The sequence below is a fragment of the Hyposmocoma kahamanoa genome, unplaced genomic scaffold, assembly GCF_003589595.1.
Source record: "Hyposmocoma kahamanoa isolate Upper Pololo Valley unplaced genomic scaffold, ASM358959v1 86, whole genome shotgun sequence".
Lineage (NCBI taxonomy): Eukaryota > Metazoa > Arthropoda > Insecta > Lepidoptera > Cosmopterigidae > Hyposmocoma > Hyposmocoma kahamanoa.
In genome coordinates this window covers 8,528,903-8,556,189 of record NW_020654289.1, presented here as the reverse complement: position 1 = coordinate 8,556,189, position 27,287 = coordinate 8,528,903, and the positions used below count along the sequence as shown (strand labels likewise).

General features: G+C 37.4%; 3 protein-coding genes across 7 annotated transcripts in view; 1 reads left to right on the top strand and 2 right to left on the bottom strand.

Moving 5' to 3' along the window:
- Window positions 1-1,214: 1,214 nt before the first annotated feature.
- On the bottom strand, window positions 1,215-3,506 carry LOC113234745 (40S ribosomal protein S15). Its single transcript, XM_026470211.1, has 4 exons — window positions 3,483-3,506; window positions 3,243-3,328; window positions 2,785-3,007; window positions 1,215-1,404 (listed from the first exon to the last, which is right to left on the bottom strand). The coding sequence occupies exons 1-4, from the start codon at window positions 3,489-3,491 to the stop codon at window positions 1,279-1,281; spliced, it is 444 nt and encodes a 147-aa protein (XP_026325996.1). The 5' UTR covers window positions 3,492-3,506; the 3' UTR covers window positions 1,215-1,278.
- A 4,426-nt stretch (window positions 3,507-7,932) lies between these two features.
- On the bottom strand, window positions 7,933-9,088 carry LOC113234894 (DTW domain-containing protein 2). The gene is made up of 2 exons (XM_026470416.1): window positions 8,744-9,088; window positions 7,933-8,617 (listed from the first exon to the last, which is right to left on the bottom strand). The coding sequence occupies exons 1-2, from the start codon at window positions 8,818-8,820 to the stop codon at window positions 7,933-7,935; spliced, it is 762 nt and encodes a 253-aa protein (XP_026326201.1). The 5' UTR covers window positions 8,821-9,088.
- A 5,190-nt stretch (window positions 9,089-14,278) lies between these two features.
- The window catches only part of LOC113234837 (histone-lysine N-methyltransferase ash1), a 57,517-nt gene continuing 44,508 nt past the window's right edge, over window positions 14,279-27,287 (top strand). Inside the window, exons 1-4 of one of the 5 annotated variants that reach the window (XM_026470346.1) lie at window positions 14,279-14,360; window positions 14,751-14,835; window positions 15,162-15,229; window positions 15,319-15,891. In XM_026470346.1, the coding sequence (XP_026326131.1) occupies window positions 15,164-15,229; window positions 15,319-15,891 (639 nt within the window). In that variant the 5' untranslated portion in view covers window positions 14,279-14,360; window positions 14,751-14,835; window positions 15,162-15,163. Of the gene's footprint in view, window positions 14,361-14,750; window positions 14,836-15,161; window positions 15,230-15,318; window positions 15,892-22,888; window positions 23,076-23,152; window positions 23,433-23,759; window positions 24,082-27,287 lie in introns of those variants that run through there. The other 4 variants (XM_026470348.1, XM_026470349.1, XM_026470347.1 and 1 more) reach the window with 4 other exon arrangements.

The following is a 27,287-nucleotide window of genomic DNA, read 5'->3' as shown; positions in this document are numbered from 1 at the left end:
CTCTTAAACGTACTTGATCCCTAGACACTTTTGATGTGTGTAGTTCCAGATCAACTTTAGTCCCCTAGGTAGCACTTTTTTAATAATTAGTGACGGGACTTGGTAGGTCAATGGACGGGACGAACAAACCGTGCGTCTGGTGGTACGCGACACCCCTATCCATAACAGTTGCAGTGGCACTCAGAGCTTTAAATCACAAAGATCTTAGGGGCGCTACCACTGTCCCTGTAATTTCACCAGCACCCTTACTTCCAAACGAAAACGCAGTAAGGTTCACATTACTACTTGGCGGCAGAAATGTAAGGTTCGTCTAAACTTCCTTGGACGAACTCTTTCACAACGTCCGGAAAAACAAGTGAGAGTCAGAATAGCGGGTGTACCTTAACGGATCCTGACAAATTTGATATCAAAAAAATTTACAATCAACTGCAGCTGAATGTCGTACGCTCTATCTCTGTGGCCAAACGGTTACCACGCAGAGGTCCCAGATTCAATTCTCAGGCTGGGTGAAATATTTGTATGGCCTACATTTATCTCGAGATTTTGGGTGTAATGTGGTTGTCGGTGTGTCCATGGCACATAGCAGTCTGGTTCGTGACCAGCCAAAAATCTTAAGTCACTTTAACCAATTCAAAACATAGCAAGTGTCAAATACTTAACGTACGTCACACGATCGCGTTAAGTTTATTATGCTCTAAACCATAGGTTCCCAAACATATTCATTTACTCACTTCAAGACACGAGCGCAACATTCACAAAATATTAAAAGGCGCGTTCGCAAGTGCATCACGACATGATGCGAATGTGTACCGTGCCGTCCGTATTAAACGGCGCTCGGCAGGTGCAAACACGTACAAGGTGAAAAAAATTCTATATGTAATCTAATCGACACTATATTATAATGTTGATTGTATAATTAATATTACGACGTTTTACTACTATCATATTAATTTATTTTTGTGAAATTACTCCCCTAATTTATTACCGTTAATACAAAAATCAAACACAAAGAAAAAATCCTTCGATCTGACAGGACCGGAAACCTGAATCTATGCCAAACTAGAGCGACCGCTCATTTAGGTTTTACCAGCTTTTTTTGCCATAGTGCCACCACCTGAAACAAATCTATGAAATTACAATATAACCTACATTCAATCTAGTTAGGCCGACAAATTGTCAGCCTAACTAGGGAGAAAAGAAATAAAACTGTTAAATTTTTCACACTATTACTTTATTGTAAACAAGTGTGCATTTTTAACACTTAGCCTATGGTCCACTCTACTTGAGCGGGATGAACCTGGAACTATGGGTGGCACCAATACCAGGCCTACCGTGTTTGACAGGCTTGTATGTGACCGAGAACTCTCCTAGATAGTGACCAATCATCTCGGGCTTGATTTCAACCTGAAAATTAAAATTAGTATATGACAAAAAGTATCTTCTTATCATTTTGATGAATTTGTACTGAAATGATTTACCAAACAAAGAGTTCTAAAATTCTTTAACAAACGAATTTTAGGACTCTTTGTTTTTGAGTAAATAAAATAAATACTGTTAAAATTCTTCTTCTTCTCTTCTTCCTAAAGCTTGAAATAAAGATATTGCCGATCTCTGTGTACTTATTACATTGACTCATTTCATCATCAAATCACCGTTTGTTATGTATAGTATTATTGAACATATTAAAAGTATCAATCATTCACGTTCTGTTCAAATTAACAATTAATTGATTCACAAAAAGAACTACTAATATTTTGCAAACATATGTTTTCAGAATGCTTAAGAGTTGCCCACTAGATATCTAGATATGATAATTGCGTTAAAGGAACATTCAAGGATAGGAGGTGTTTAAGAAAGTAAATTAGACCTGGTATATTTACATTATCTTAATATTTAAGGGTCGTGTTCCAGATCTCTACTCAATACTCAAGTCAAGACTTGAGTATTGCAGTGAGCACTGAAAATCATACTCAAGTCCTTGCCATTAGGGTCGTATTTCCAGTGCTTGAAATCATACTCAAGTCTGCTCAAATCCTGACTTGAGCATTGAGTAGAGTTCTAGAATACGACCCTAAGAGTGCATTCGGAGCATTGCAATTAATTGTAATGCCAACTACAAATTGATTAATTAATTGAATGAATCTATTTGTTCAATTGAGTCATACTAGCAGTTTTCCCTACATAACCTATATAAGTATTTAACATTTCCGAAATCATAATTTTAAGTCCTCCTTCAAATCCTTACACTTCAATACTCATTTGATTGCGATTGAAATATTCAATTTACTAAAATTGATTAAAAAAACTTGAATTGAATGAACCGAATGTTTTTTTTTGTACAGCACTATGCAACCGTAGACAAGTCATAGATGTATAGATGAAAAATAACCTCACTTTTGGACTACCATTTTTTAAATACATCAAATAAATATTGTAGGAAAAAGTGATAGATATCAAGTCAAAATCTTCAAAATATAGACAAAAGTGTTACTTATTCGATTTATTGAGTGATTTTGCTTTAGAATTTTAATCAAACAGTTTACTTTATTTTTGTTGAAAATGGATTGGAACAGACGTAGTAGCACCATTTCAGTGTTAAAAAACAAATTTTGACTCATGTATACATAGGTCATAATAAGTTATATATGTGTGTAGACTTTAGACTTGCAGTGAGAAAAACCTTTGTATTGCTATGGTACAGGATAATAAAAAAGATATGATGCTTGTTAAATTTAATAGACAGTGTAAACAAAATAGATACCAACATTATAAAAAAAAGCATACCTGGTTGAAGGTCTTGCCGTTATAAATGCCGACAATAGAGCCAACCATCTCTGGGACAATGATCATGTTGCGCAGATGGGTTTTTACAATCTCTGGCTTCTCATTTGGAGGAGCCTCCTTCTTCGCGCGGCGCAGCTTCTTTACCAATGCCATGGGCTTGCGTTTCAGACCACGAGCAAATCGCCGCCTCGCGCGAGCATGCATCAACTCCATTAGTTGCTCACTGAATAAGGAACAATTAAATGAGAGGTTAAGGTTTCATCTTAACTAAACTGTTATGAAAATCCTCAAGTTTCTCCATGAAAGTAATAGTTTTGAACAAGATGCGCTATTTCTCAATCCTAAGGCAAAATAATAAGTAACACCTAAAATTATCACAAGTCAAAACCTCATGAATTTGACAAACTTCGTCGTATAGTAGCCATCGAAAATACTATCGGGCTGGACTGCTTACTTACTTGGGCATATCAAGAAGCTGATCAAGATCAACTCCTCGGAAGGTAAACTTCCTGAAGGTACGTTTCTTCTTCAGAGTTTCCTCGACCTGCAAAACGTAAACATTGTTGGTCACTGTCCGTAAATAGTACTGCGATGAGACTTCTTACAAACATTATAATCACACACTACATTTCAATGCACGATTTTATTTGCGATTCAAACGATATTCATGGATAAATCACGTAAAATAATTCACAAACCTCAGCCATGTTTCCGATTTGTTTGACAGATCAACAGAAAAGAAAAATAACCTCTATTGTACCGTAGATTAGACACCCATCTTCGCACTTGACTATCAGCGCCCTCTGTTGGGTGTGAATTTGTTTCACAGGTTTTTGATAATTATTAACCATTTTTGGTTCAAAGTACAATTTACAGTTAAGCAATGGCTTAATTGAAAATTATTGCATTCTAAATCTGATAAAGTATCTTCCAGTGACATATTTTGAGTATACTGAAAAGTACACACAAAATCTTAAAGGAATCTTTTTGGATTAAATTTACTACACACTTTTATTTTACTTTATTTATATTCAGATAAACATCGGGTTCACAAAAGTCTCACAAGGTTTCAAGTTAAGTTTTTATACAATGCTATATAGTTTTTTTTACTACTAACTGTAACACTCCTTACCATCAGAAAAAATGTACTAAGAACATTGACTTACAAATAAATGGACGACGGGTCTAATACAAAAACCACGAAAAAAATGTCCCAAGTCAACCTATTCGAAATTTAAATTGAATTTGTCATCGCAGTATCGCGCTGTCCGTAGAACAAATGAAGACTAAAGCGGAGTGTCGCGCTCTGTATACGATTTTAGCGCCTTACAAGTGCGGACACTTTTTAGCGCGGACCCGACGTCCATATAATTGTAAGTCAATGACTAAGAAGCGAAAAGTCGTGGTATAGTGTGTAAAGTAGCCGCTAGATGGCGGTGCACCATTATATGGGAAGTTTACTGTCTTACATTACTTTTTAATTTGAATTTTTTTTTTATAACTTTGGATAAGGTGAATGTGCTTAAAATATTCACCTATAAACCTCTTGACACGTTTGTCAATTGAATCCAAGGCGACCAGTTGGTATGTAGCAGAGCCATCCCAAAGGTGGCAACAGTACTCCATAAACGACCGGACTTGTACTTGATATAGCTGAAGCAACTGTCCCTGTGTGAAGTAACGCCTCACCCTGGAAAGGATGCCAAGCTTCCTGGCTGCATTTTTGGCCATGGATTCAATGTATCTGCCGAAGTTCAGAATGGACGACAGGTCCATTCCAAGTAGCTGGAGACGGTCGGCTATCGGTATGGATATATCACGAAAAGTCGGGGTCAGCTCAAAGAGACTCCGTTTAGTGGAGAATAGACACGCCTGCGTTTTGGTAGCGTTAAATTTGACAAGATTGGCATTGCCCCAATCAGAGACTGCCTTGAGCGTCAAATCTAAACGGCTAACCATGGATTCTCGACAAGACTGGATTTCCTCTCCACTGACCTTCGCATTGGTCAAGTACTTAACTACAACTGTGCTGTCATCAGCATACACAAAGTTACCTGGAATTAACATATCATTGATATGCAGTAGAAAGAGAGTTGCAGACAGTACGGAACCCTGATCTATCGCCATATGTTCGGAAGAGTAGCATTCTAAGGCCACTCGAATGGAACGTTCACTAAAGAAATCCGAGATCCAAATGCAAAGGTCAGTGGGAAGCCCATAACAAGAAAGCTTGCTTAAAAGGCTTGCGTGCCAGACCCTGTCAAAGGTTTTAGAAATGTCCAAAGACACTGCAAGTGCTTCGCCTTGCTTTTCTATAGCCTCGCTCCATATGTGACACCCATACACAAGAAGATCCCCGGTAGATCCATACTGGCGATCACTGAGGAGGTCATTATTGTCTTCAAGGTATTACGGTTGTTGAGTACACGTTCCATAGTCTTGCAGAGTATGGAAGTGACTGAGATAGGTCAATAGTTGACAGGGTCAGCTCTGCTTCCCTTTTTGGGCACAGGTAGCACGTTTGCAAGCTTCCACGATCTGGGAACTACACCAGTCTCGAGTGAGAGGCGATACAGGCGTGTGAGAACAAGAGACAACTCAGGCGCACAGTTACATAGGACTACCGCTGGAATTCCATCTGGTCCGCTAGCTTTATTCACGTCAAGATTCCGCAGAGTTCTAAGTACCTCTTTTTGGCGTATGCGAACTGGCGCCATAGCGCAGCCAGCCTAAGGTAGGTGGTACGTTCCCTGCGGCATCCAGACGCGTACTCTCTGCAAACAGTGAGACAAAGAGATTCGCCTTCTCTTCTGCAGTACGGGCCAGCGTGCCATCCGGCCTCAGCAGAGCTGGCAGAGATGGGTGACAAAAGTTACTTTGGACCGCTTTGGCCAGGAACCAAAAGGATTTGCTACCTGCTGGATAAGAGGCAAGCTTGGCCCCTATGCGGCGCACGTGGTCGAACTTGGCCTTACGTAACACGCTTTTGCACTTCTTGGCGGCTATATTAAAAGCATTGCGCAGTCGAGCATCTGCCCACGCTTGATACGCGGACTGTTTTTGTGCTTTAGCACGACTGCAGTGAGCGTTAAACCATGGATGAGCTTGGGGTCCATTGGGTACATCGGAGTATGGTCTGTAATACTCCATACCCAAACGAAAGACCTCGACTACAGCATCAGCAGAGCTCGACGAGTCTCCTGAAGAAAAGCAAACCTGCCAAGGATATGACGCAAAGAAATGGCGCATTTCATCCCAATCGACTAACCTGTATCGCCACACCCGTCTTATACCACTAAGACCCTGATCGTGTGGGGAGTATACGGATACAGTTTTCACCAGACAATGGTCGGAAGTACCAAATGGGGCATACACAACCACAGAGTATCGGTCCGGATCAGTTGTCAGCGGAAGGTCCAAGCAATTAGCCGTATGAGATTCAACATCTGGTATCCTATTGGCACCACTGAAAAGCTGGAAGAGGCTTAGCGTTAACGCAGGTTTACGCGTCTCACTCCAAGCATGTTCGGTCTTCTGGTATGGGAACAAACATTCTTGATGGTGTGCATTAAAGCCCCCCAGAATGACTAGTTCCGTCGCTGGGTACCTATGCTGAATCTCATCAGACGTCTCACTCAGATATTGGAACAGCTTAGTTGCCTCCTGACTGTGCGATCGGTAAACACAGCAATACACTATTTGTGTAACTCCTGTATCTACCAGAAGCCACAAAACAGAAAAACTCGGTGCCTCAAGGTTCTTGAGACGCTTGACACAGATGTCACCACGAACGTACACATAGACTCCGGCACGAGGTAGAAAACTGTGCTCTAGAGTATACCCGGGGTAGCTGAGGTACGTCGTGTCAGTCGGACATCTGATCCGCGTCTCGGTGAGGAACAGCAGCTGCGGTTTATCGGTTTCCAGATGATGGTGGACCAAATCGAGATTTGAGTGCAGACGTCGAATATTGGTGAGGTGCACTTTTAGTGGTAGGACGAGCTACCACTGTGTAAAATTACCGTTTCTGTTTTTCATTTTATTGTTTTAGGGAAGTGAATAGGCAGGAGGAAGGCAGTTGCACGAGGCACTGCGTCGTGTTCAACCAAGCAGCAAAGCTCACACTGCCACACGAGGGTACAATCGGTTTGGAGACCGCGGGGACGTCCGAACCTCCCCGGAGATGGCCACCTGGCCCTCCCCTCCGGTCGCCAACCGGCAAGGTGGCGCATTCAGGGATTTTTCGTTGGTTGGCGGGGCAGCCTTTCACGGGTGGCTTTCCCGCTACTTGGGCCCTCAACTTCCCTCGGTTGGCCAGCGGTGCACCGTGCTTCGGATCCCGCTAGCCTCTAGAACCGAGTACTCAGTGTGGCAGTACAAGCAGCTACAATTCGTCGTCAGACGCAATGCAGCTGTTCAGAACCTACCTCCTAATGGCAACTCCCGAACACGAGTCGTAACACGGTGACAACCATTTGGCGAATCGACTACGTCGGGACTACGTCGGGTGACTAGCCACGGCCGAAGCCTACCACCAGTAGTTGTTGCTCCTTAGCACCACCCAGGGGTCACTTGTAGGGTCTCGAGGGTAAACCTACGGAAGCGAGCAACATCAGCCTCCAAACATTTGTGTTGTATTGTGTGTTGGCTTTAGACCATATCCAGCTGGCCAGTGCCACTGGCACGGGAAATGCAGCTCAATAGAGGGTGGTGGTTGTTATTAAAAATAGACGACAGCCCTAGTTTTTTACATGGTGATTGGCATGAAACAATGCTTACGTGATATGTACCAAATTCGGCTAAATTCCTACCTCGTTATCTTCTTGTGAAATGTTGAGTAGGCACAAAAAACAATTACTAGAAATAATTGACAATCTATGGTTACATCTTTATGTTATAACTAAATGATGTATAAATTATATTTTAAGCTTTAATTGCCTGATATTGCACTTGAAGAGTTAAAAAGGGATCTTGTCCAGAAACAGAGTTACGGGGTTTTCAAATTTAGCCGACGCATGTTTTGCCATCGCACCGTTGTTGGCATGCCAATGACACTGATATGGCGACATTGGCTATAAATTGTAAATCTTGGGTAATAAAATAATATTTCAAAAAAAGGAACAATGAGAAAAGGTAAGTTGTAATAGATCAATGTTTATTCATTGTTTCTTTGAGAATACAATCATTTGTAGACTGCAACAACTTTGAAAGTCTTTTTCCAATCAATTTGGGATATGTTTTAGTTTTTATTAAAAATTCTTTAGACTGATGAGTGACTGCACCGTTATCCAACTGGTACTGGCACAATACATGCAATGGTTGTACAAGTTGCTCTCTATATTTTGGATCATTCTCTAGTTGTGACAAAGCCTCTGCAGCAGTTTCTAAAGTGCTTAAACATCCTTCAGTAGGTTGTGTCCTTATGATGTAACTACTTGTACTACTGGTAATTAACTTCACTTGCTTTATCTTGTGTAAAATAGGACTTGATGCATAAATTGCTTTAGCTTGTGGCCATGTACCATCTATAAGTACAATATTATAAGATTCATTGTTGCTTTCTAAGGCTCTTATATCTATGGCAGTTTTACTAGGGTACAATAGCACTGTATTAGGTTGATTTAGAATATTTTCCAATGCTTCGTGTCGAGGCTGAGGAAATTTCTTTCCTTTGTAAATAAGGCACTTGTTATCTGCTAGACCCAGCTGAAGCATGGGAGCAGTGCGTAGACATCTCTTCTCTTCAGCAGGGTGTTGGAGCAGAATTATAGTACTTTGTGGTTTTAACCTTTCAGGGGGTAAGCCTGAACACCAACAAACGACTGCTGGCCTCCTGAGAACAAGTAATTGCATAATTTATTTACAACAGTTTAAACTTAATATAACTTTAAAAAAAATTGAGTTATTCTCAAGTTATAAATTGTATTACGAACCATATTCACATACAGTATGAACTTACTTGCAATCTTTACATAATTCTCGCATCTCTGGTGGATCTGCTGGAATATTGGATAAGTCTTCCCATACCTCGTCCATTTATAGCTAGTTTATTTTATGTTATTGTTACATAGATGTATACTTTTGTATATTATGTTCAACATATAGGTATTGCTTAAACAGTGCCAGTTTATCATAAGTCGTTCAAGGAGAGATTGTTGATAGGTATTTTCGTTTCCTACTGGCTTTATCAACGATTTTATTTTGTTTATAACAAATGTATAATGTTAAACTCTAAAGTTTAAGAGTGAAAAAATATCCATAAATACTCTCGTAAAGTACGTATTATTCTATAAGAATAATCGATAATATTTTAATACGATACATATGTTTTAAATCAAATTATACATATTACATGCATACTCATAGATACATACTCCTACTTAGAAATATAATAAATTTTATATCTAATAATAAATCCACAAAAGCAAATCAGCGATTATTCGACTTATCTTGACATATTTTGAGACTGACACTGACAGTGACAACAAGTCTATTAAACGGCCCATTCACTACCTGCATGACAGACCGCCGCGCAGGCAGGAGACTACTCACATACTATCCTGCATAAGGCCCACGTATGGAGTCTCGCAGGACGCATTGCAGGATTGCAGAATGGCTTGCACGTTGCGACTACATTCATAATGCTTCATTACGCCGCGGACGGCTAGGCTAGCCTAGGCGGACTGCATGCAGGATAATTAATGACTCCCTTTTTGGGGTGACAGCATTGACCTACCAACAAATGGATGTCGGGTTCGCGTTAAAAAGTGTCCGCACCTATAGGGCGGTAAAATCGCATACAGAGCGTCAATCGCGTAACAGTCCTTGTTTGTTCAACGGACAACGCGGTTATCAATCATGCAGTACTATATAATAATAACTTGTAAAAATTACTGCCGTATATCATAAAAACAGGATTTTGTATCATAATTGACGAAATGATTTGATGGAATGGAAAAGGGAGCGCAAGTTGACGTGGTATACACAGACTATACAAAGTGTTTTGATAGAATCGATCATTGCATGCTACTATCAAAACTTCATGCGGCGGGAATTCATGTAAATTTATTTCGTTGGTTCGCCTCCAACATTGCCAATCGTAACCAGGCTCTTGTTTTGCGAGGATATGCGTCGCGGTGGGCTGAAATATCTTCTAGTGTGCCCCAGGGGTCAATTCTGGGTCCGCTGTTATTCATAATTTTTATAATGGACATCGGTAAATGTTTCTTGAATTCAAAATCCATTCTTTTCTCAGACGACATGAAGATTCTTAAAATAATTGGCTGTTCTGAGGATGTCGATGATCTGCAGCTAGATCTTCTGCGGTTTGAACAATACTGTGTCTTAAATAAGTTAGATCTTAATGTTCCAAAGTGTTTCTGTATGACATTCACACGTAAGACCAACGTAATAGGATCCAATTATTTCCTCCAGGGTCACAGTTTGACCAGAGTTAATAAAATAAGAGATTTGGGTGTCATACATGATAGCAAGCTAATTTTCGAGGGTCATGTCAATCATATTGCTAGTAAGGCCTCTAGGGCCCTCGGGTTCGTGATGCGAATGTCCAGTTATTTAAAATCTTTGAAGGCAATTAAAGTACTATATTGCATCTTCGTGCGAAGTCATCTCGAGTACCCGTCTCAAGTGTGGAATCCGCAATATGGTATTTATATTGATAGGATAGAGTCGATACAAAAACGATTTCTGCGTTTTCTTGACTTTAGGGCCAAACAAAAGTCGCTCAGTTATGAGCATCGATGTAACCGATACCACTTCTTGCCACTGTTAATGCGTCGGGAAATAAATGACATCTGTCTCTTATCTAAACTGGCAAATGGTAAAATTTACTGTCCGGAATTGCTGTCCATGATTGGTCTTCGTGCTAACGCACTGGCTTTGCGGCAGCGCCCTCTGCTTCACTTACCAAATGTCCGCACAAATTACAGGCAAAATACATTCATGGTACGTAGCTGTAAAACCTTTAACAAGTATAGCACCGATAATGACTTTGATTTATTTGCGTCTAGCACTACATCTATAAAGAGAACTGTGGGTTTGAATTATTTTAAAAGGCAATAACTAGTAAATATTTTAGATATGGTCGGTATGCTCAAATTAGAAGTAGGTATATAAATTTTATTATGTTGAATATATGTATGTATTAAATAGTATAGTTGGATATGTATATATTTATGTCGTTAATATTATTATTGGACTTAAACTAAATTAAACTAAAGTGTATATGCGTATGTAGGATTAGCAATTAGTGTTAACATATGTTTTGTATATAGATTTTCATATGTGGAGGTTTTTAATAGGCTTATAAGTTTACATTCAGTTTATAAATTAATATTAAAGAATGCTGTAAACATTCCTAAGAATAAATAAAAAAATAAATTTCCACTAACCAAATATATTGTGTTATCATAGTTATCATTTAAAAGGTTATTTTGTGCAGTTGTATAGTATTTAATTTATATATAAATTAAAAAATCGAAAATATAAATTACAAAAGCAAACAAAATAATCAAATAGCCAACTGTCCTTTTTCTACACATTGCATGCATGGAGGTTTATCGAAGGTCTACTAAGTTCTCTGACATAGAAATGTCTTATTGCTATGTGCTCGGTTATTCTATGCAGTTCCGGATTTTGAGCTAGTTTTACTGCGGCATCAGCGTCAACTTTCAAAATTGGAATTTGCTTTACAACAGAAATCTCATTAAATAGGTTTTTCAGCCACACGATTTCGCATGCTGTTTCGCTAGCTGCGTCAATTTCAGTCTCAGTCGTAGATATAGCTACTAACGTCTGCTTTCGACTAGCCCAAGCTATTGCTCCGCCAGCATATAGACATAGTACGCCACTTGTTGAACGACCATCTTTGAGATCTCTTCCGTGATTAGAATCGCTTTAGCAGTCCAGTATTCCCATCTCAAAATTCTTTTTGTATGTTATACCCTTAGATACCGTAACTTGATGTGCATGACCTTGTAGATAACGCATTATACGCTTTACCTTTAATACATCCTCTTTGAAGGTGTTTTGCAAAGTTCTCGATACTACACTAACGGCGTAGGCAATATCTGGTCGCGTTTCAATCATGAGATAAGCAAGGGCATCAACAGCCTGTCTATAAGGATATGACTTCTCGTCTACAATCTCTTTAACTGACTGCCCTTGTTCAGAATATCTGATTTTTGGTGTAGTGACTGATTTACAGCTATTTATACCGAAAGATGTTAATAATTCCGTTAAGTGCGGCATATTAAAACAAGAAAGAAAACTTTAAATGTCACTAAAACCTTGAAAGTAATTAAAACCGAATAGACAAATAGGAACGAAACGTGGAACAATGCGTCATCACAGAACTACAGAGCGATTTCGTGATTTGTTAATCTATCCATAACCACGCTACGCTTTATTAATAATGTCTACCCACCCACCATAGGCAATTTCAAGTGAACAAATATTGTGATTTGTCAACGTTAACATTGAAAAGTGAAACAATGCTGTTAAAAATATAACGTTAAAACAAAACAGTGCTCATAGAATCCTACCACAGGTATTGTAACTGGCAGTCGATACAACAAGCCGCTCGATTTACTTGGAAGTTAAATGACGAAATTTAGTATTGGTTTTAAAAATATTATGTTCATCATCTTCAAGTCCACTGTATTGCTTACACAATAAAGTTGAAATTGCTTTAATTTTTCTTTGTTCAATACGTAAGATGGCTCTCAGAACCAAAAGGTCGGTTTGGGCATATAGGGGGTCAGGTATCTCATGTGTATGACACACGGAAGAAATATGTGACCTGTGGTATGACTGTATTTTGGACTGTTTTTATCGTAAGCGGCATAGAGCTGGATTTAAGTCTTAAGTGTCAAGCTTAATGTGCTCTTGACCCTATAATATAAAATTGGTCCTAAATAATAAACTTAAACAAACAAACCATCACTTCAAAAAAAGAAAAAATCACTTCTATTCATACTCAAAAATTGTAGTTGTCTAAATAGTATCTCTAATGGTCTATCCACACATATCCGAGCCGTACCCGGGACGTGGACGGGCCATGCTCCGTCAGCGGCTCAAAAAAATATCGTTGCGTATATTTTGTATGAACTCGTTCACACATGTCCGTGTCCGGGGCCGGCACGGCCCCTCAGTTCATACAAACTAGCACGCCCCGGCCACGTCCCGGGTACGGCCCTGATGTGTATGGATAGTCCTTTAAACGGCCCATTGACTACTTGTATGGCAGTCCGCCGCGCAGGCAAGAGACTGCTCACACACTATCCTGCGTATGGTATGGCCCTGTTTCATATGGAGTCTCGCAGAACGCATTGCAAATTGCAGGATGGCTTGCACGCTGCAACAACCGACATTATTCTGCATTACGAACTACAATGTAGGAAAATGACTACCACCTTTAAATTTCATAATGCTGCATTACGCGGCCGACACGGCAACGCGGACTGCAATGCAAGATAATGAACATTGTTGCCAGACTTTTGCGAAGTTAATTCGCCAATTTATGTGTGTTAAGTAGTTGATATTCGCCCAAGCCATAAAATCCCTAAAAATCAAGGAAAACAATCTCATTGGAGAATATGAACTCTCTTATTTACCCAATTCCCCACACGTAAAAGTATTCAAACCCCCAAATGAGTTATTTTACTACATTCCCCACAAAATCCCCAATCAAGTTGGTAATTCCCTAGACAATTTATTAAGAAGCCTAAAATCGCCTTTTCCTATTTCAAACATAGCCTAAATCGCCGAATCGCCGATCACTTTTTTTAGTCACCTGGAATAGCCTAAATGGCGAAAAATCGCCTACTCTGGCAACACTGGTAATGAGTGCCCCTTTTAGTTGTTTGTGCAGTTGTCCTACGGATACGAAATTAAAAATTATTATATACATTCACCTTACCTTATTATGATAATATAAATAAATGTTTTTATAGTTATTTTTTGAATTATTTTGCTTTTATTCTTATTTTTTTATATTATACAAAAAAATATTCTCTATTATATAAATAGGGCGAAGAATGAACAAAATAATATTCAAAGTTTTTGTTAAATTGTAAATATCAGTGTCATCTATTGCCTTCTTGAAGTACTAATTGAATAAAATTTACTACTTACATTTATCGGCAGATGACACTGTCATCAGTAACTTTATTCAAATTAGGAACTTTTATAGAGCTTTCATTTTGTTCCTGTACTATAATAAATTGTTTTTCGATCTAATTATTAATTAAACGTCTTATAGAACTCGTGATAGTTACAGTAGTACAGTCAATAGCGTTAAATAATTGGTTCATGTGTATGACGCCATTTTGCGCCGCTAGAGATATTCTATTCTATAGAAGATATCATTAATAAGATATCTCACTCTTACATACATTTGTAGATATAGGAGTAAAGGAATAAGCAACAAAATTCTCTAGCTTTCTCTTCACCATAATTTTTATTCGAATGATTTGTAAACATGGAGGCCGAGTGTTATGCTGATTGTGAATTAATGTAGTTTATCTTTGTGTAAAATTGCGAAGTTTTTAAAGGCGGTTAGTATTTTTTATCATAATATCTGGTTGCTATAGTGTACCAATGTTATCATTGTAATTTTTCATCATTTAGATTTTGTGTTACGATGTAAACGTATGCACTTATTTGGCGCCAATGCCCTAAAAGACCGTTAAACCTCATTACTTTTCTTGTAAAGTCTGAAATCTGGATAATTTCTAAGGCTGCGTGGCTATTTTTGCAACGTTTCAGTGGTTAAATTTCTCGACATCGTAATTGTTACACGGTGCACCAAAACTAGTCTTACGAGTGTCGTCATAGCTGTCATTCCAACAAACCACTGCTCGGTAAAAAATAGAAGATTTCTTCAAGTATCGAGATAAAAAGCGCTCCCTGCATCATAACGTCAACTGTCTTTACCTTAATTTCAGATTGTTACAATGTTTATGAAGAATCCGTAACAGAAATGCAGGAATTTACGCATATATTTATGGAAACATCTTGACCAACCTTGAAGTAAGTACTTGTGCATCTATTTGGAATCAATTTAGGCGTCATTAGAACTAATAACAGCTCTGCTAGAGAATATTTTGTGGTGTATTGAGCATATTCTTGTGGCGTGTGGCTTTTGTGATGCCACAACTCTATCTTCTAAGAGTTTCTACTCCTTACCTACATTGATCAAGCAAAAGAGATAACAATCAGTTATGCATTACACTGATTGTATTGTTATTGCCTATTCACGAAGTTCAAGGCTGATCAAGTTCAATGTTAGAGTCTTGCACTTTTTGTGCAGATTTGGTAACATTAATGGTTGACCATAATAGTTGTTACTTTTCCAGAAATGAGCAGCGATTTGCCTAAAACTCAAGATTCAAGTGGGGAATCAGATTCTAACAGTGATACTGAGGTATGATTTTAAATAATTTATAATTAATAATGACTAAACAATAAATTGTATATTGATTTATAATTAAACATTTTGTATATTGGTTTCAGCATACATCAAGCAGTGAGTCATCTGGAAGTGACTGGGAGTGTTCCGGAGCTAAACAAACCTCAGCTCGCAAGCCACAGTTTTCAGTTACTTCTTGTGATACAGGGCTTAAGCTCAAAATAGCTGCAGTTCCGAGAAAAGGTACTCCCAAAAGAACCAACACCAAACCAACCGTGAAGAAGAAATCTGACGATAGTCCTTCAAAGGTAACAAAAACGAGTAAGGACAAATCTACAGTTCGAAAGAAAAAATTGCAACTTTCTGATACGACTTCTAGCTCCGAATCATGTAAATGTACATCAGATTCATCTAGTGATGATGACATCCCATTGAAGACTGTTTCAAAGTCTTTACCATCTAAATGTTCACCACAGAAGTCAACAAAGGTGACAAAAGTATCACAAAAAAGTGAGAGTGAAGATGACGCTCGGTTAAGTAATGTGAAAGACAAAGTATCTAAATCAAACGGTAAGGATAGACAAAGTGCGTCATGTAGTAAAGTGGTGCAAAAATCGAAGAGTGAAGAGTCAAATGAAGGTGCAGTGAAGAGGCAAGGGGGACGACTTAGAAACAAGGTGAGTAAAAGAAAATTTAAAGAACATGTGATACTTGGTGTAGGAGAAAGAATAGTCTTTCATTTTCCTGTTGTGCCGTTAAAACGGAAATTAGCCTTCATGTATTGTATTGTTGACACACATAAATATGGCTAAACTCACTAGACAAGGTGTCAGTCTATATAAAGCACCTTCTGCTGTTTTGTAAACATTAAAACTGAGTTTTATTAGGTTTAAATAAGATGACCTAGACCGTGATTTGAGTTGCAATTTTAAGGGCTGATATATTTTATCAATTTTGTAAGATTTAGATAGATAAGAGCATTATGTACGAAGTATTGATTATCAAAAGGGTAAAAGGTTTGTAGTAGTTTTATTTTACTGTGCTATTTAGCTTTTGTATGAATGTAAATTTTTTGAGTACCATTATTTTTTGTGTAAACATTGTGTACAAAATTGGCAGCTTGATGAACCTCAGGCAAAACTTGTGACCAATGAAGAAGCAATGAAATAAGTTTGTTGATTTCAAAAGGTTGACTTTATTCATGATCTCGTATTCAACGGCGCCACTAGATGTCGGTAGCTGTTCGGTATGTGATGCAGTCTCTATAAAATATTCACAACAGTAGACACTGAAGTTTAGTTTCAAGGCGCTAGCTCAATGACGAAACTGTTATTATAATAAACTACTCAGTAGTATTTCACCGTAATAATATTTCAGGTTACACATTACACCTATTACTTATAATAAACCTGTGCTGTGGGTTGTACAATCGATCATACTGCTATCCTAGGAAAACTTAATACAAACATTCCACGCAAAATTTAAATCAATTTTGTGCTTGACGTTATTCAATTTCGTACCTGTTTTTATTGCCCATATCGCTATTTAGTCATGGCGGCTATAATTCGCGTGGTTAGCGCGTGCGTTACGAGTCTGGCTATACCTTCCAACACATAAACCTGAAATGTAAAGTGCACAATGCAACAATAATCTTTAATTACCTTCTTCCCAACCAAAAATTAAGAATTTTTATTCACTAGCCATAGTCCAAGGCAAAGTCAAATAATCTTTATTTCATAGTTAAGCAAATTACACATGAAATCGTCATACTCATTAAACCCTACTGCTGATTTGTAAGGCAGATACCCCTGAGAGAGAAGTATGAAGCAAGAAACTCTAGGGGTTGCTTTTTGTACAAACTTATACATTTGAATACATTTATCATGACAATCTTTAATGTAAACATCTTAGATTGAGATTACCTGCAGCTGAATAATAAATAACCTTTAGTTTCGTATAAAGTTTTTGTTTCACTACGGCATTAAACCTCGTAAATGGCAAATTTTGAATATTAATTGGAATCTTATTATAGAAGCGCCACATTGCCACTTAAATTAATTTGAGACTTTGTGAAGATGACTGTCAAGAACAGCTAGTATATTTTTATTGCTCATATTAATGTTATGTCTGTCTATTTTTCATAAAGAAATTAATATTTTTCTTAACATACATAACATTTCATAATTGTACTGTGACATTAGTGTAAGAATGTTAATCTCTTTAAACTTATCTGTCAAAGACACTGGGGCTCAGATGGTAAATTGCTCTAACCGCACGTTTCTGCAGGACAAAGATTCTATTAATATCGGCGGCATTACCCCAAAGCAAAATGCCGTATGTCATTAAACTATGAAAATGAAGAAAACTAATCTAACGGTTTCGACGTCTGAAAGTTTTCGTATTTTTTAAATCACTGCAAAACACTGCAGAGCTGAAGCGTTTTGATAACTTATTTATATATGAACCCCATTGCAATTTAGCATCTAATGTTATACGTAGAAATACAACTGTATCCACAAGGTTCTGTTTTACGTTTTTAACTATAATGTTTGTATCCGTTTGTCAAACATTGGGTAATCTAAATTTCACACAATTTGTTTTTCTCATTAAGAAGCAGGTTATTAATTGCAAACTAATCTACTACTTTAGATATAGCATTGTCCACATTGTCATTAACTTTTAACTTTAAATAATAAGGAAATTCAAACAATGCCATCTCAAATGATTATCACTAATACCTATCAGGTTTCTTACCACGGTATGATTTCTTTTTATTTTCCCGATATTTCGGAACGGTTGCACGCTCCATGGTCACGGGTTGACTTCCTTAAAAGGAAGAAGCAAATTGACGTACAGAGACTACCAGTTTTTCTGTCCTATGTACAAGGGGTGACAGATGAAATAGCCAGGTTGCTAAGGAAGTTTTCCATAAAAACTGTTTTCACCCAAGGGGGTGAAAACAGTTTTTATGCAGTTTTTATAATTATTTTATTTTGGTTAAGGAACCAAAATAGGAAAAATGTTACGTTCACCAAAGGACCACCTTCCTTTACAAACACGGGGTGTCTAAAGTGAACTGCAGTTGTGGGAGCTCGTATATCGGTCAGACTAAACGAACATTGTCGATCGTATGAAGGAACACATCCGAGCAGTAAAAAACAATGATGCACAGAAGTCTGCTATAGCACAACATCTCACACAGACTGACACTAACCACTGGATCGAGTTGCATAGCCCCCAGGTACTCTCGACAGAACGTCACTACATACCACGGTTGGTACGAGAAGCCATCGAGATCACGAAATACAAAACATTTAACCGTGATGATGGTTTTAAACTGTCCAGTGCATGGAATCCGATCCTTAGTGCGTACAGTAATAAAAACAAAAACACCTCGAGTTCAGTTTCGCGTGTGGATACAGTGAGTGTGGTTTGTGTGAAAAAAGTGAGTGACAATGGTAACGCCACATCTCGCGATGAAGGTAGTCGTCGACAGCGCAAGAGGCTTAAAGCTGTCATCTGCCGCCGTCCAGTCAACCCGTGACCATGGAGCGTGCAACCGTTCCGAAATATCGGGAAAATAAAAAGAAGTCATACCGTGGTAAGAAACCTGATATTAGTGATAATCATTTAGTGAATAACCACGAAAGTCTTAAAATCTAAATACTATCTCATATCCTATACCCTCCACGAGGTTAGATAAGTAATTGATATAAACTAAAATCAAAATGGACCTAGAATTGAACCTTGAGGGACGCCCATGGTAATTGCAGATCCTGATGATCTCGTACCGTTGACATCGACCCTCTGTACTCTCCCACTCAAATATGATGTAAGAAGGTCTAGGTCACGGCCCGATACACCGTAATGGCGATGTTTCCTGACTAGAGTATCATGGTGCACACAATCAAAAGCCTTGGAAAGGTTACACAATTCACCAATAGCATCTTTTTTTTGTGTTGCATAGGAGACATTAAATTATTAATGTAAAAATGTGCACACATCTGATTTAGAATGATTTTTTCAAATATTTTACTGAAGGTTGGTAGTGTTGAAATATGTCTGAAATTGGTGGGGTTTGAATTACTACCAGATTTAAAAACTGGAACAACTTTTCTTCATGAGGTCAGGAAACACAACATCATCAATACATTTGTTAAAAACACAAGCTAAGTAGGGTGCAATACAATCAACTACAGAATTAATTACTTTGACGGAAAGACCATCAAGATTAGCAGTATTTTTAATGTCTATGGATTTAAAGAAAAGAAATGAAATAATTTTAACAATATCGTTTGGAAATACATCCAGGGAACTTTAAATTAGTTAGACTAACTGCAATATTATCTTTTAGTAGGGATTCAGCGGCAGTGGGAGATGAATTTAACTGCTTAGTAGTCGAAATTGGGATGTCAGTAAATAAATTTTTAAATATATTAGCAACTTCTGCGTGTTTACAATTTTGTCACCAAATCATAGTTAAAAAAATCTAAGTTACGAGGTTTGACTCTTCCAGTTTCACTATCTGTAACATTCCAAGTTTTAATTTTATTATTTATAAACATTGCTTTAGCTGCAACACAAACACGCTTAAACATTTTCGAATACAACAAAATCCTTAAAACTGTCACTAGTGCTGTAATAGTGTCCTTTCATAGTAAAGTTCACATAGCATTTTATGAATGCCAACTGTCGCCGAATCGCTAAATTTTAATAAATTATTAATGGTTAAAGCATTTAGACTTAAAAACATTATCACGTTCAGTTTTCACTACGTTAAAAACGGAATTATATAATTCATTGGGATCGTCACAGTACGAAATGTCAGGTAGTTTAACCATTACATTGTTTCTATAACCTTTATCGACTTTTATATATTGGAACACATGTGATGTCCTTTTTTGGCATTTTACCGTTATATTAAAAGTGACCAATTGACCGTAGTGATCTGACGTTAATTTATTTATAATAGATTTATTATTAGGTACGGCGTTCGTAAAAATGTTGTCTAAACAAGTAGCTGTAGTAGAAGTTATTTTAGTTGGCGCCAAAAAAAAGATTCACAAGATTTTCACACTGAAACAATGATAGAAAAAATGTTATGAGACAACTACAAGTTAGACTACAGTCTTGTAAATTAACATTCAAATTACCACAAATAGCAATATTTTTTTTGGGTTATTTAATTAGCCTAAAACTTCGTCTTGTCTTTTTTCAAACAATTCGTAAGATGAACATAGGGGTCTGTACACGCAACAACAAATGACAAGTCGTTCAAGCTCACATACATTTATCAAGCACACATATTTAAATTTAAAATTATTTTTACTATGTATAAAGAGCCGCCATGAACAGCTTTTTCTCTACTGAACGAAGTAGACACCTGGTGATTGTTGAAGCTAATAATGAACCAATGTTTAGATAAAAAGTGGTGCTCAGTAATACAAAGAATATCAATATTATTACAGTTAATAAATTATTATATTTCTAACTCTGCCTTTTATGCCTTGAATATTTTGGTGCATCAGGTTTAATATACAATTTATTTCTATGAGTTTTAGGTTGGTTTGTTTACTGTTAATTTGTTGCAGGAGTATCTCTCCGTTATGAAAAAGTTATTGTATTGTACAGGAATTATAACAAATATGTGACGTGTCTTTTATTTTGTTTTCGATCTATCACTATTTGCCAAACTTCACGAAGTATCGTTTAAAATGTAAACATGTAAATAGTCGTTATTTAACATTTCGTGATTATAGACCCTCGTCGCAAGTTACCAACTGGTTTTGTTTGGCAATTTTAATAATACTTCTATGAACTGATGTCACTTGAAAAGGTACCCCAGTTTTTGAGTCCGCGTCTAACCCTGTTTCTTTTATAGCTACTTGTTTCATTATTATTCATGTTCACCACACACCCTTCACGTTGCTTGGTTCCGTTTTAGTGAGCAATAATTCCCCATACTTTTGTTAATTGTATCAAAGCAAAAGAAGCAGATGTATCAATGTGAATGTAGGTTTTGTGCATTTAATAGTGTGTTGAATTATTCATAAGCTATTAATAACATGTTTCATGTTTATAACAAAATCTGCTGAAGCTCTATTACTGCCTCATTTCAGTTACATTTTTAACTCTTGAATGTTTTACCTTATTTTATTGTATAAGTCTACAAGTTGGTTAGGCTTCCGTTGGTTTTCATTGTCTAAGTTTTTTATTGAAATTATGAAAGTATAAAAAGCTGATTTTAGAACGCACAATAGTATGTTCGTCACGATTGTTTACATATGGAGAGATCGTGCACGAAAGTAGACAGTGTAGGCGTTGTTAGAGAACTGTTATTTGGTATTTAGAATGATTGATTGTCTCTGGTCGCGATACTTGCCGTCTGTTCTTTCGAATGTTTCATTACTATCTGTCGCGGAGAAAGCAAGCTTTTACCAGCTTTTTGTGTGCATGAATGGTGCGGTTTCCCAATATTTTATCTCCGTTTTTGTGTCTTTTTGTATTAGTAACTAATGACCTACATACATTAAAATTTTCCTTTAGTTAAAATGTAAAAAAACTGACTGGTGACGAAACGTTGCATTTACGCTTTGAATGATGTAGTGTATAGAAAGTTAGAGAATTATCATGGTTTAAAAGTACATGAACTTATTGAACTACAGTATCTAATAAATAATCTACGTAGTTCTCAGTTCTTATATGTACTTATATACAATGTACATTCGTAGAACACGCGCCCCAGATCGCTATTTTTACATCATGCCTACATTCATCAACGAGAATGAGATCATTTTAACACGTATCGAATTTCTTTTGTTTAATGTTTTACAGTCGTATGTTTAAAGTCGTAGTTGCAGTCTACCGTGACCAGCGATATTAAAATATGGTTTAAGTGTCGTATTTCTCATTTAAACATTACCTGCACATTTCAAAACAGTATGTATTTTTAAACATACCTTAGGACACGTTACAACATAAATGCTAGTGGATATGATTATGAACAAACAATACAATAATTTAGATATCACACGATTTGTTGGTTACTGAGGATTATTATAGCTCTGTATGTTTTAAGTGATTTTTATTTGAGATCTAGATGCATCTGCAAAATATTTGCGTTGTAATCTACTGCATTCCTATTTGCTGGTCATGTGAGTTGGAGGTGTCCACTTCACTTATTGATGTCTTTCGCCGTCTTTTTTATTACTATGTTACAGAGAGGAAGATTCATTTATAATTAAGAAGCTAGAACAGTTATCGTCTTACATTTGATAAAGTACAGAAAATTGCACGTAGTTGTAAGCTGGTAATAAGTTTTTGTTGTGATAGTGTAAATTGGTTGGTAGCTGCGGGTGCGAGGGTGCGTGTGACGGGGTAGCGTAAGGTGCGCGGGGCGGCGGTCGGCGGCAGGGCACGATTGCAGCGGTAGTGGCAGCGTGCAGCATTTAATTAAGGCGGTGGGTGCGCTTGCCTCGCGTGCCGGCCTGCACTTCCGGCCGCCCTGGGGGCGCTGCGCTTTTTCCTCGCGGCCGGGGGAGGCACGCCGCGCGAGGAAAGCGCGATCGGTCGTCACCCGCGCCGAGGAATTAAAATTTTTCACGTAAACTGGTTTGATAGCGCGTACGGTGGCGGAGTGGGGGTCGCGAATACGCGCTGAGCCGGTCATTAGCTGGCTCGCGGTGAGGCGCGCGCGCGTCCCGGCTTGCGTATGCGGTGCGCACTAATGCACATACGGTTACCGGCGCTAAACGAACCCTGGCTGCATTACAACACGTGAAACTATTGTGATTATTGTTAGAGCTGTTTGCAATATTGTGTTCGACAATTGTGACTACCTGTGTTTTCCATTCGTCGTCCTGTTAGTGTTTTGTTTTACTTGATTTTCTTAAGATTATGCGTACGAATTAATTTTATTAAACACTAACATCGGTCCGCAATAATCCCAACGAATTTGTTGATTCGCGATCGTGTTAACCAATTATAATAATTACGGACCGCGACACTAATTTCGTGCAAAACAAACAGTGCGATAAGCGCCGCGGAGAGAGCGCCGGGCGAGTGCAGGGTGGCGGGTGGCGGGAGGTTGCCGAATTTCTCTTATCAACTGTTTAACGCGGTCCAAGGTCGCGCGTTATCACTCGCTCGCGCGCACCCGATGGATTCGTTCCGAGATTGCGCGCATCGCTGCAAATCTGACACCTCGTTGCACTCTACTGTGAGCTTCCGACCATAAAGTTTTATTATTAAAGCTACCTCCCTAGTAATTTATTAGTATTACGATTGGCTACACATCGTTATTTAAACGAACTAATAACTGTCTAGCCACGATAGATACTGTCATTGACATCTTTAAAGATTTCTGATTATCACCTATTAACATATTTCATTCCAGCTATATCCTTTTTTCTAGTTGAATAATGCATTTATGGAATTCGAAATAAATAAATGTTTTTTTTTACAAATCTAGGTATAAACAATACACTAACGCCATTAAAAACGGTTTTATAATCGTAATACTGTTTTGATGTGTTGTATGATTTAGATCGCGTCCTAGTTGTGTGATTGAGGATAAAACAATATAAATAGCTCGTCAACGACAGTGGGCTTTGCGTTAGCCCGCATTTATCGCGTGTGAATCCGATTTGTGACAGATTGGTGATTTTTTTGTGAAAGATTTACAAAGTTATGCACTGATTTTTGCGAGTGATTACCAGTTGATATTGTAAGGATCTTGTGCCGTGTGCTAGTGTGATGTGGGCATGATGCGGCACGAGGCCAACGCAGCAGCTTGGACCGCTCCCGGCGAGGTGTGGGAGTACGTTAGCCAACTAGTCAGCTCTTACCATGATCAGCACGATTGCCAGGTGCGAATCCAATTCTCATTTTTTTATCAATGACGTTCGATTTGAAGAGTTACTTTAGCATCGACATTCGAAGAAGTGATATTAGTTTAACTGCCTCCGTGGTCGAATGTTTACCATGCTGGTTTGCCTTGCAGAGGTCCCAGGTTCGATTCCTGGGCCGGGAGAAATATTTGTATAGCCTACATTTATTTCTATCGTGAATTTGAAAACTCCCATGTCGAACACCCATCTAGTGTCAGTAGTCAAATTTATCATAAAATAAAATCAGCCTTTCAAACACATAATACAAAAAAGTACCTGTATTATAATAGTGTACGCTTTACTTATTCAATGTTTTTCTATAACCATTTGAAAGTAAATTGTCTATATATACAGGTTATGCTTATTGCCTTATTCAATACAATACGTTAGTAAAATACCTCTCTATTAATAGAGTCGATAATTGTTGTACACTAAACTAATGTTAAAGATATTAACATTAGTTTAGTGTATGTTGTCGGTAGTTAGATGATTATGTACTAGCCTAACAAACAAAAGCGTCCGAGCGCATCCACAAGCACGTGTGAGTCACCGGCTCCTATTAACGCCTCTTGTAATTCGCATGTTAGCATACACATGAGTGAGACCTAGTTCAAGTCTTGTAGATTGTCGATAATTTGCGCTACATTATGCTTAACCACGGATTTATAATAACCGCCTCTAATACCTAACCCATATAAGTTTTCAAGACCAGTTGAAGCAAAGACCAGCAGGTTTATCGCGTAACTGTTTCTTCTAATAATCTGTCAAATTTTTACTAGAAATCAGAGTTCGAGGTGATAACTATCGCGATAATTATCTTAATATTTATAAAATTAATTGGAACAATAAAGTACCACGGCTAGCGATGTCGTGAGATGTGTATATATCAGAGATGTAACCAAAGTCAATGTCAATCTTAAAAAAAATCGCAAACCTAAGCGTTTCCTCAAATATTTTTATCGTGTTTTATTTGTTTGTCATTTTTAGTCAAAAATTAAAGAAAAAACTGTGAATCAGCATATAGTCTGCCTTTTTTGAAGACGGTGTAAAATGTCAGAGCGTAAAAGAGTTGCCTGCTTGCAAGCAGCTAGTGATTGCAGTCGATAAATATTATATCGACTATCGACGGAAGTGGCTTATGAAATAAATATGCGAAATTGTTTCATTTGATTCGTCATCGGCCCATTATACGTCCAACTGCACAGGCACATTGGAATTGTTGATTTTTGAAAATTCTTTCATACATACACAAAATTTTGAAGTTTGTGTATTTAAAAATACAAATATGAGACATTATCAAATCCACCTGTCGATATTAAAATGTATACACATCAATTTTTAGCCATACAGGTAAAAATCGATTTCGATACAAATAGGCCAACTGTCAAAATAAGAATAAAGAATACAATAATGCAATTAGTAATCACAATTCAGTAATTTTTAACAAAATTTCCTACCTACCTAACCTAACCTACGTTCACAATCTATCGATAAAACTGTCGACAACTACTACATGACTATTTAAAATTTTACGAAAACTGGCAACCCCGCAAATGTCATTTTACTCCATCTTCAAAAAACATTATTTATAGATAATTATCATGATAATTATGGAAGTAAATAAATATCTTTTCGAACCCCGCTAGAAATAACAGTTTAATCAGCAGTACTGAGTAGAAAGACAAAATATCAGTACATGCTGTTTTTCGCCTTACACAATTAGCCGGCAGATATGTAATGCGTTACCTACTGGCAGTAATATCTTTTTACTCTACATAGAAATCTAATCTTATCACCTCGGTGTTGTAAGGCTGCCAACAGATGGACTGCATATCTGTAGTTAATGCTTGTACTCCTGATCAACTGCATGCAGTCGTGACTTCTTAAATGCAAGCGTCAGCTGCAGTCGGTGTGTACGTTAGATAGTCCAAGAATTAAAAGCATGAATTGACCTTCTTAAAAGGGTATACGATTTTATTAAAGAACTTGATTTTTTCAGTAACGGCCTGAAGGTATCTATTACTTGAGGGTTTAATCAATATAATGATAAAACAGAAATGCGATTGAACGACGAAATTTTTCTCACCGGATTTAGTTTTCTACATTGAAAAGCCTTTCTGAAACAGATTTAATGTAAATCCGTATCTAGATTATTACTTATCTTTGATTTAATTCAGTAGACTATTACCTGACTAAAAAAGCTTTCTTAATGTCATAGCTTTCAAGTAAAATGAGATTTATCATATGTCACTTGGTTGGATTACGGACGTGTGTACAAACAAAAATGGAGGATTTCGATAGTGATATGTTTATTTCCTTAAATAAGTACAGTCAGCATATCATAAATGTTCTGAGTACTGTAACGATCTACAAGTAACATTTGTGCTTCCATTTCGACATCAATTTTACCACTGAGCTCCAGAGGGAGCGCGGCCATAACCGCTTGCAGTTAGTGTCGACTCCATGCAGTTGGTTTCGAGTACACGCTGTTGTATTTATATTGACTTCGTTCATGTAGTCCGTCTGGTAGAAGCCTTACAAGGAAAAGTACAAACAACATGGTCTATTAGCTTGTGTTCATTGAACTTATTTGCTTAAAGGCCAGCAATGAAATGCCACGTAATAGACAGATCAAACTTGGTTTATTTGACCGTGAAATTGTGACCGAGCGAGCGTGACCGATTCGCGTGCTTAGGTACGGTATGCACTCACATCTACATAAATGCTATCTTTCCGGTAGTTTGGACATAATCCAACCAAATGTAGGTCTCGCTACTTCTAGAGCCAATTCCGTTTATTATTCTTTCGAATTGCTACATTTGTAATTAATATAATTGTTGATAAGGATATTCTTTTAAAATCCAGCCAACATTTAATTACTACAATAAAAAAAAAACCATAAACACCATATACGAATAATTAACAAAACATCCAAAAAGAAAAGATAAAGAGAATTTAATTTATGTAGCTATTCCAAACTCAAACAAATAACTTGCATGCTTGCTTGCTCTTCCTCTTTTCATTCTAAATATTTTACTTGGTTTATTATTTGTTACGTATGATTTTAAGAAACCTTGAGAATTAATGTCATTATAAGATTCTGAATAACTGGTGTTCTAGAACTAACCCAAACTATTTTTATATATATTTTGGAATAGAGATAGATAGGAGAAGGACATATACTA

Bases quoted from the DNA above. Each gene is read 5' to 3' on its own strand.
- LOC113234745 (XM_026470211.1), bottom strand. The intron at 3,008-3,242 runs GTAAGTAAGCAG...TTCCTTATTCAG, and splicing joins CAGCTTCTTGATATGCCCAA to TGAGCAACTAATGGAGTTGA. The intron at 1,405-2,784 runs GTATGCTTTTTT...TTTAATTTTCAG, and splicing joins ACGGCAAGACCTTCAACCAG to GTTGAAATCAAGCCCGAGAT.
- LOC113234894 (XM_026470416.1), bottom strand. From the start codon at position 8,820: ATGGACGAGGTATGGGAAGACTTATCCAATATTCCAGCAGATCCACCA. The intron at 8,618-8,743 runs GTAAGTTCATAC...ACTTGTTCTCAG, and splicing joins GAATTATGTAAAGATTGCAA to GAGGCCAGCAGTCGTTTGTT.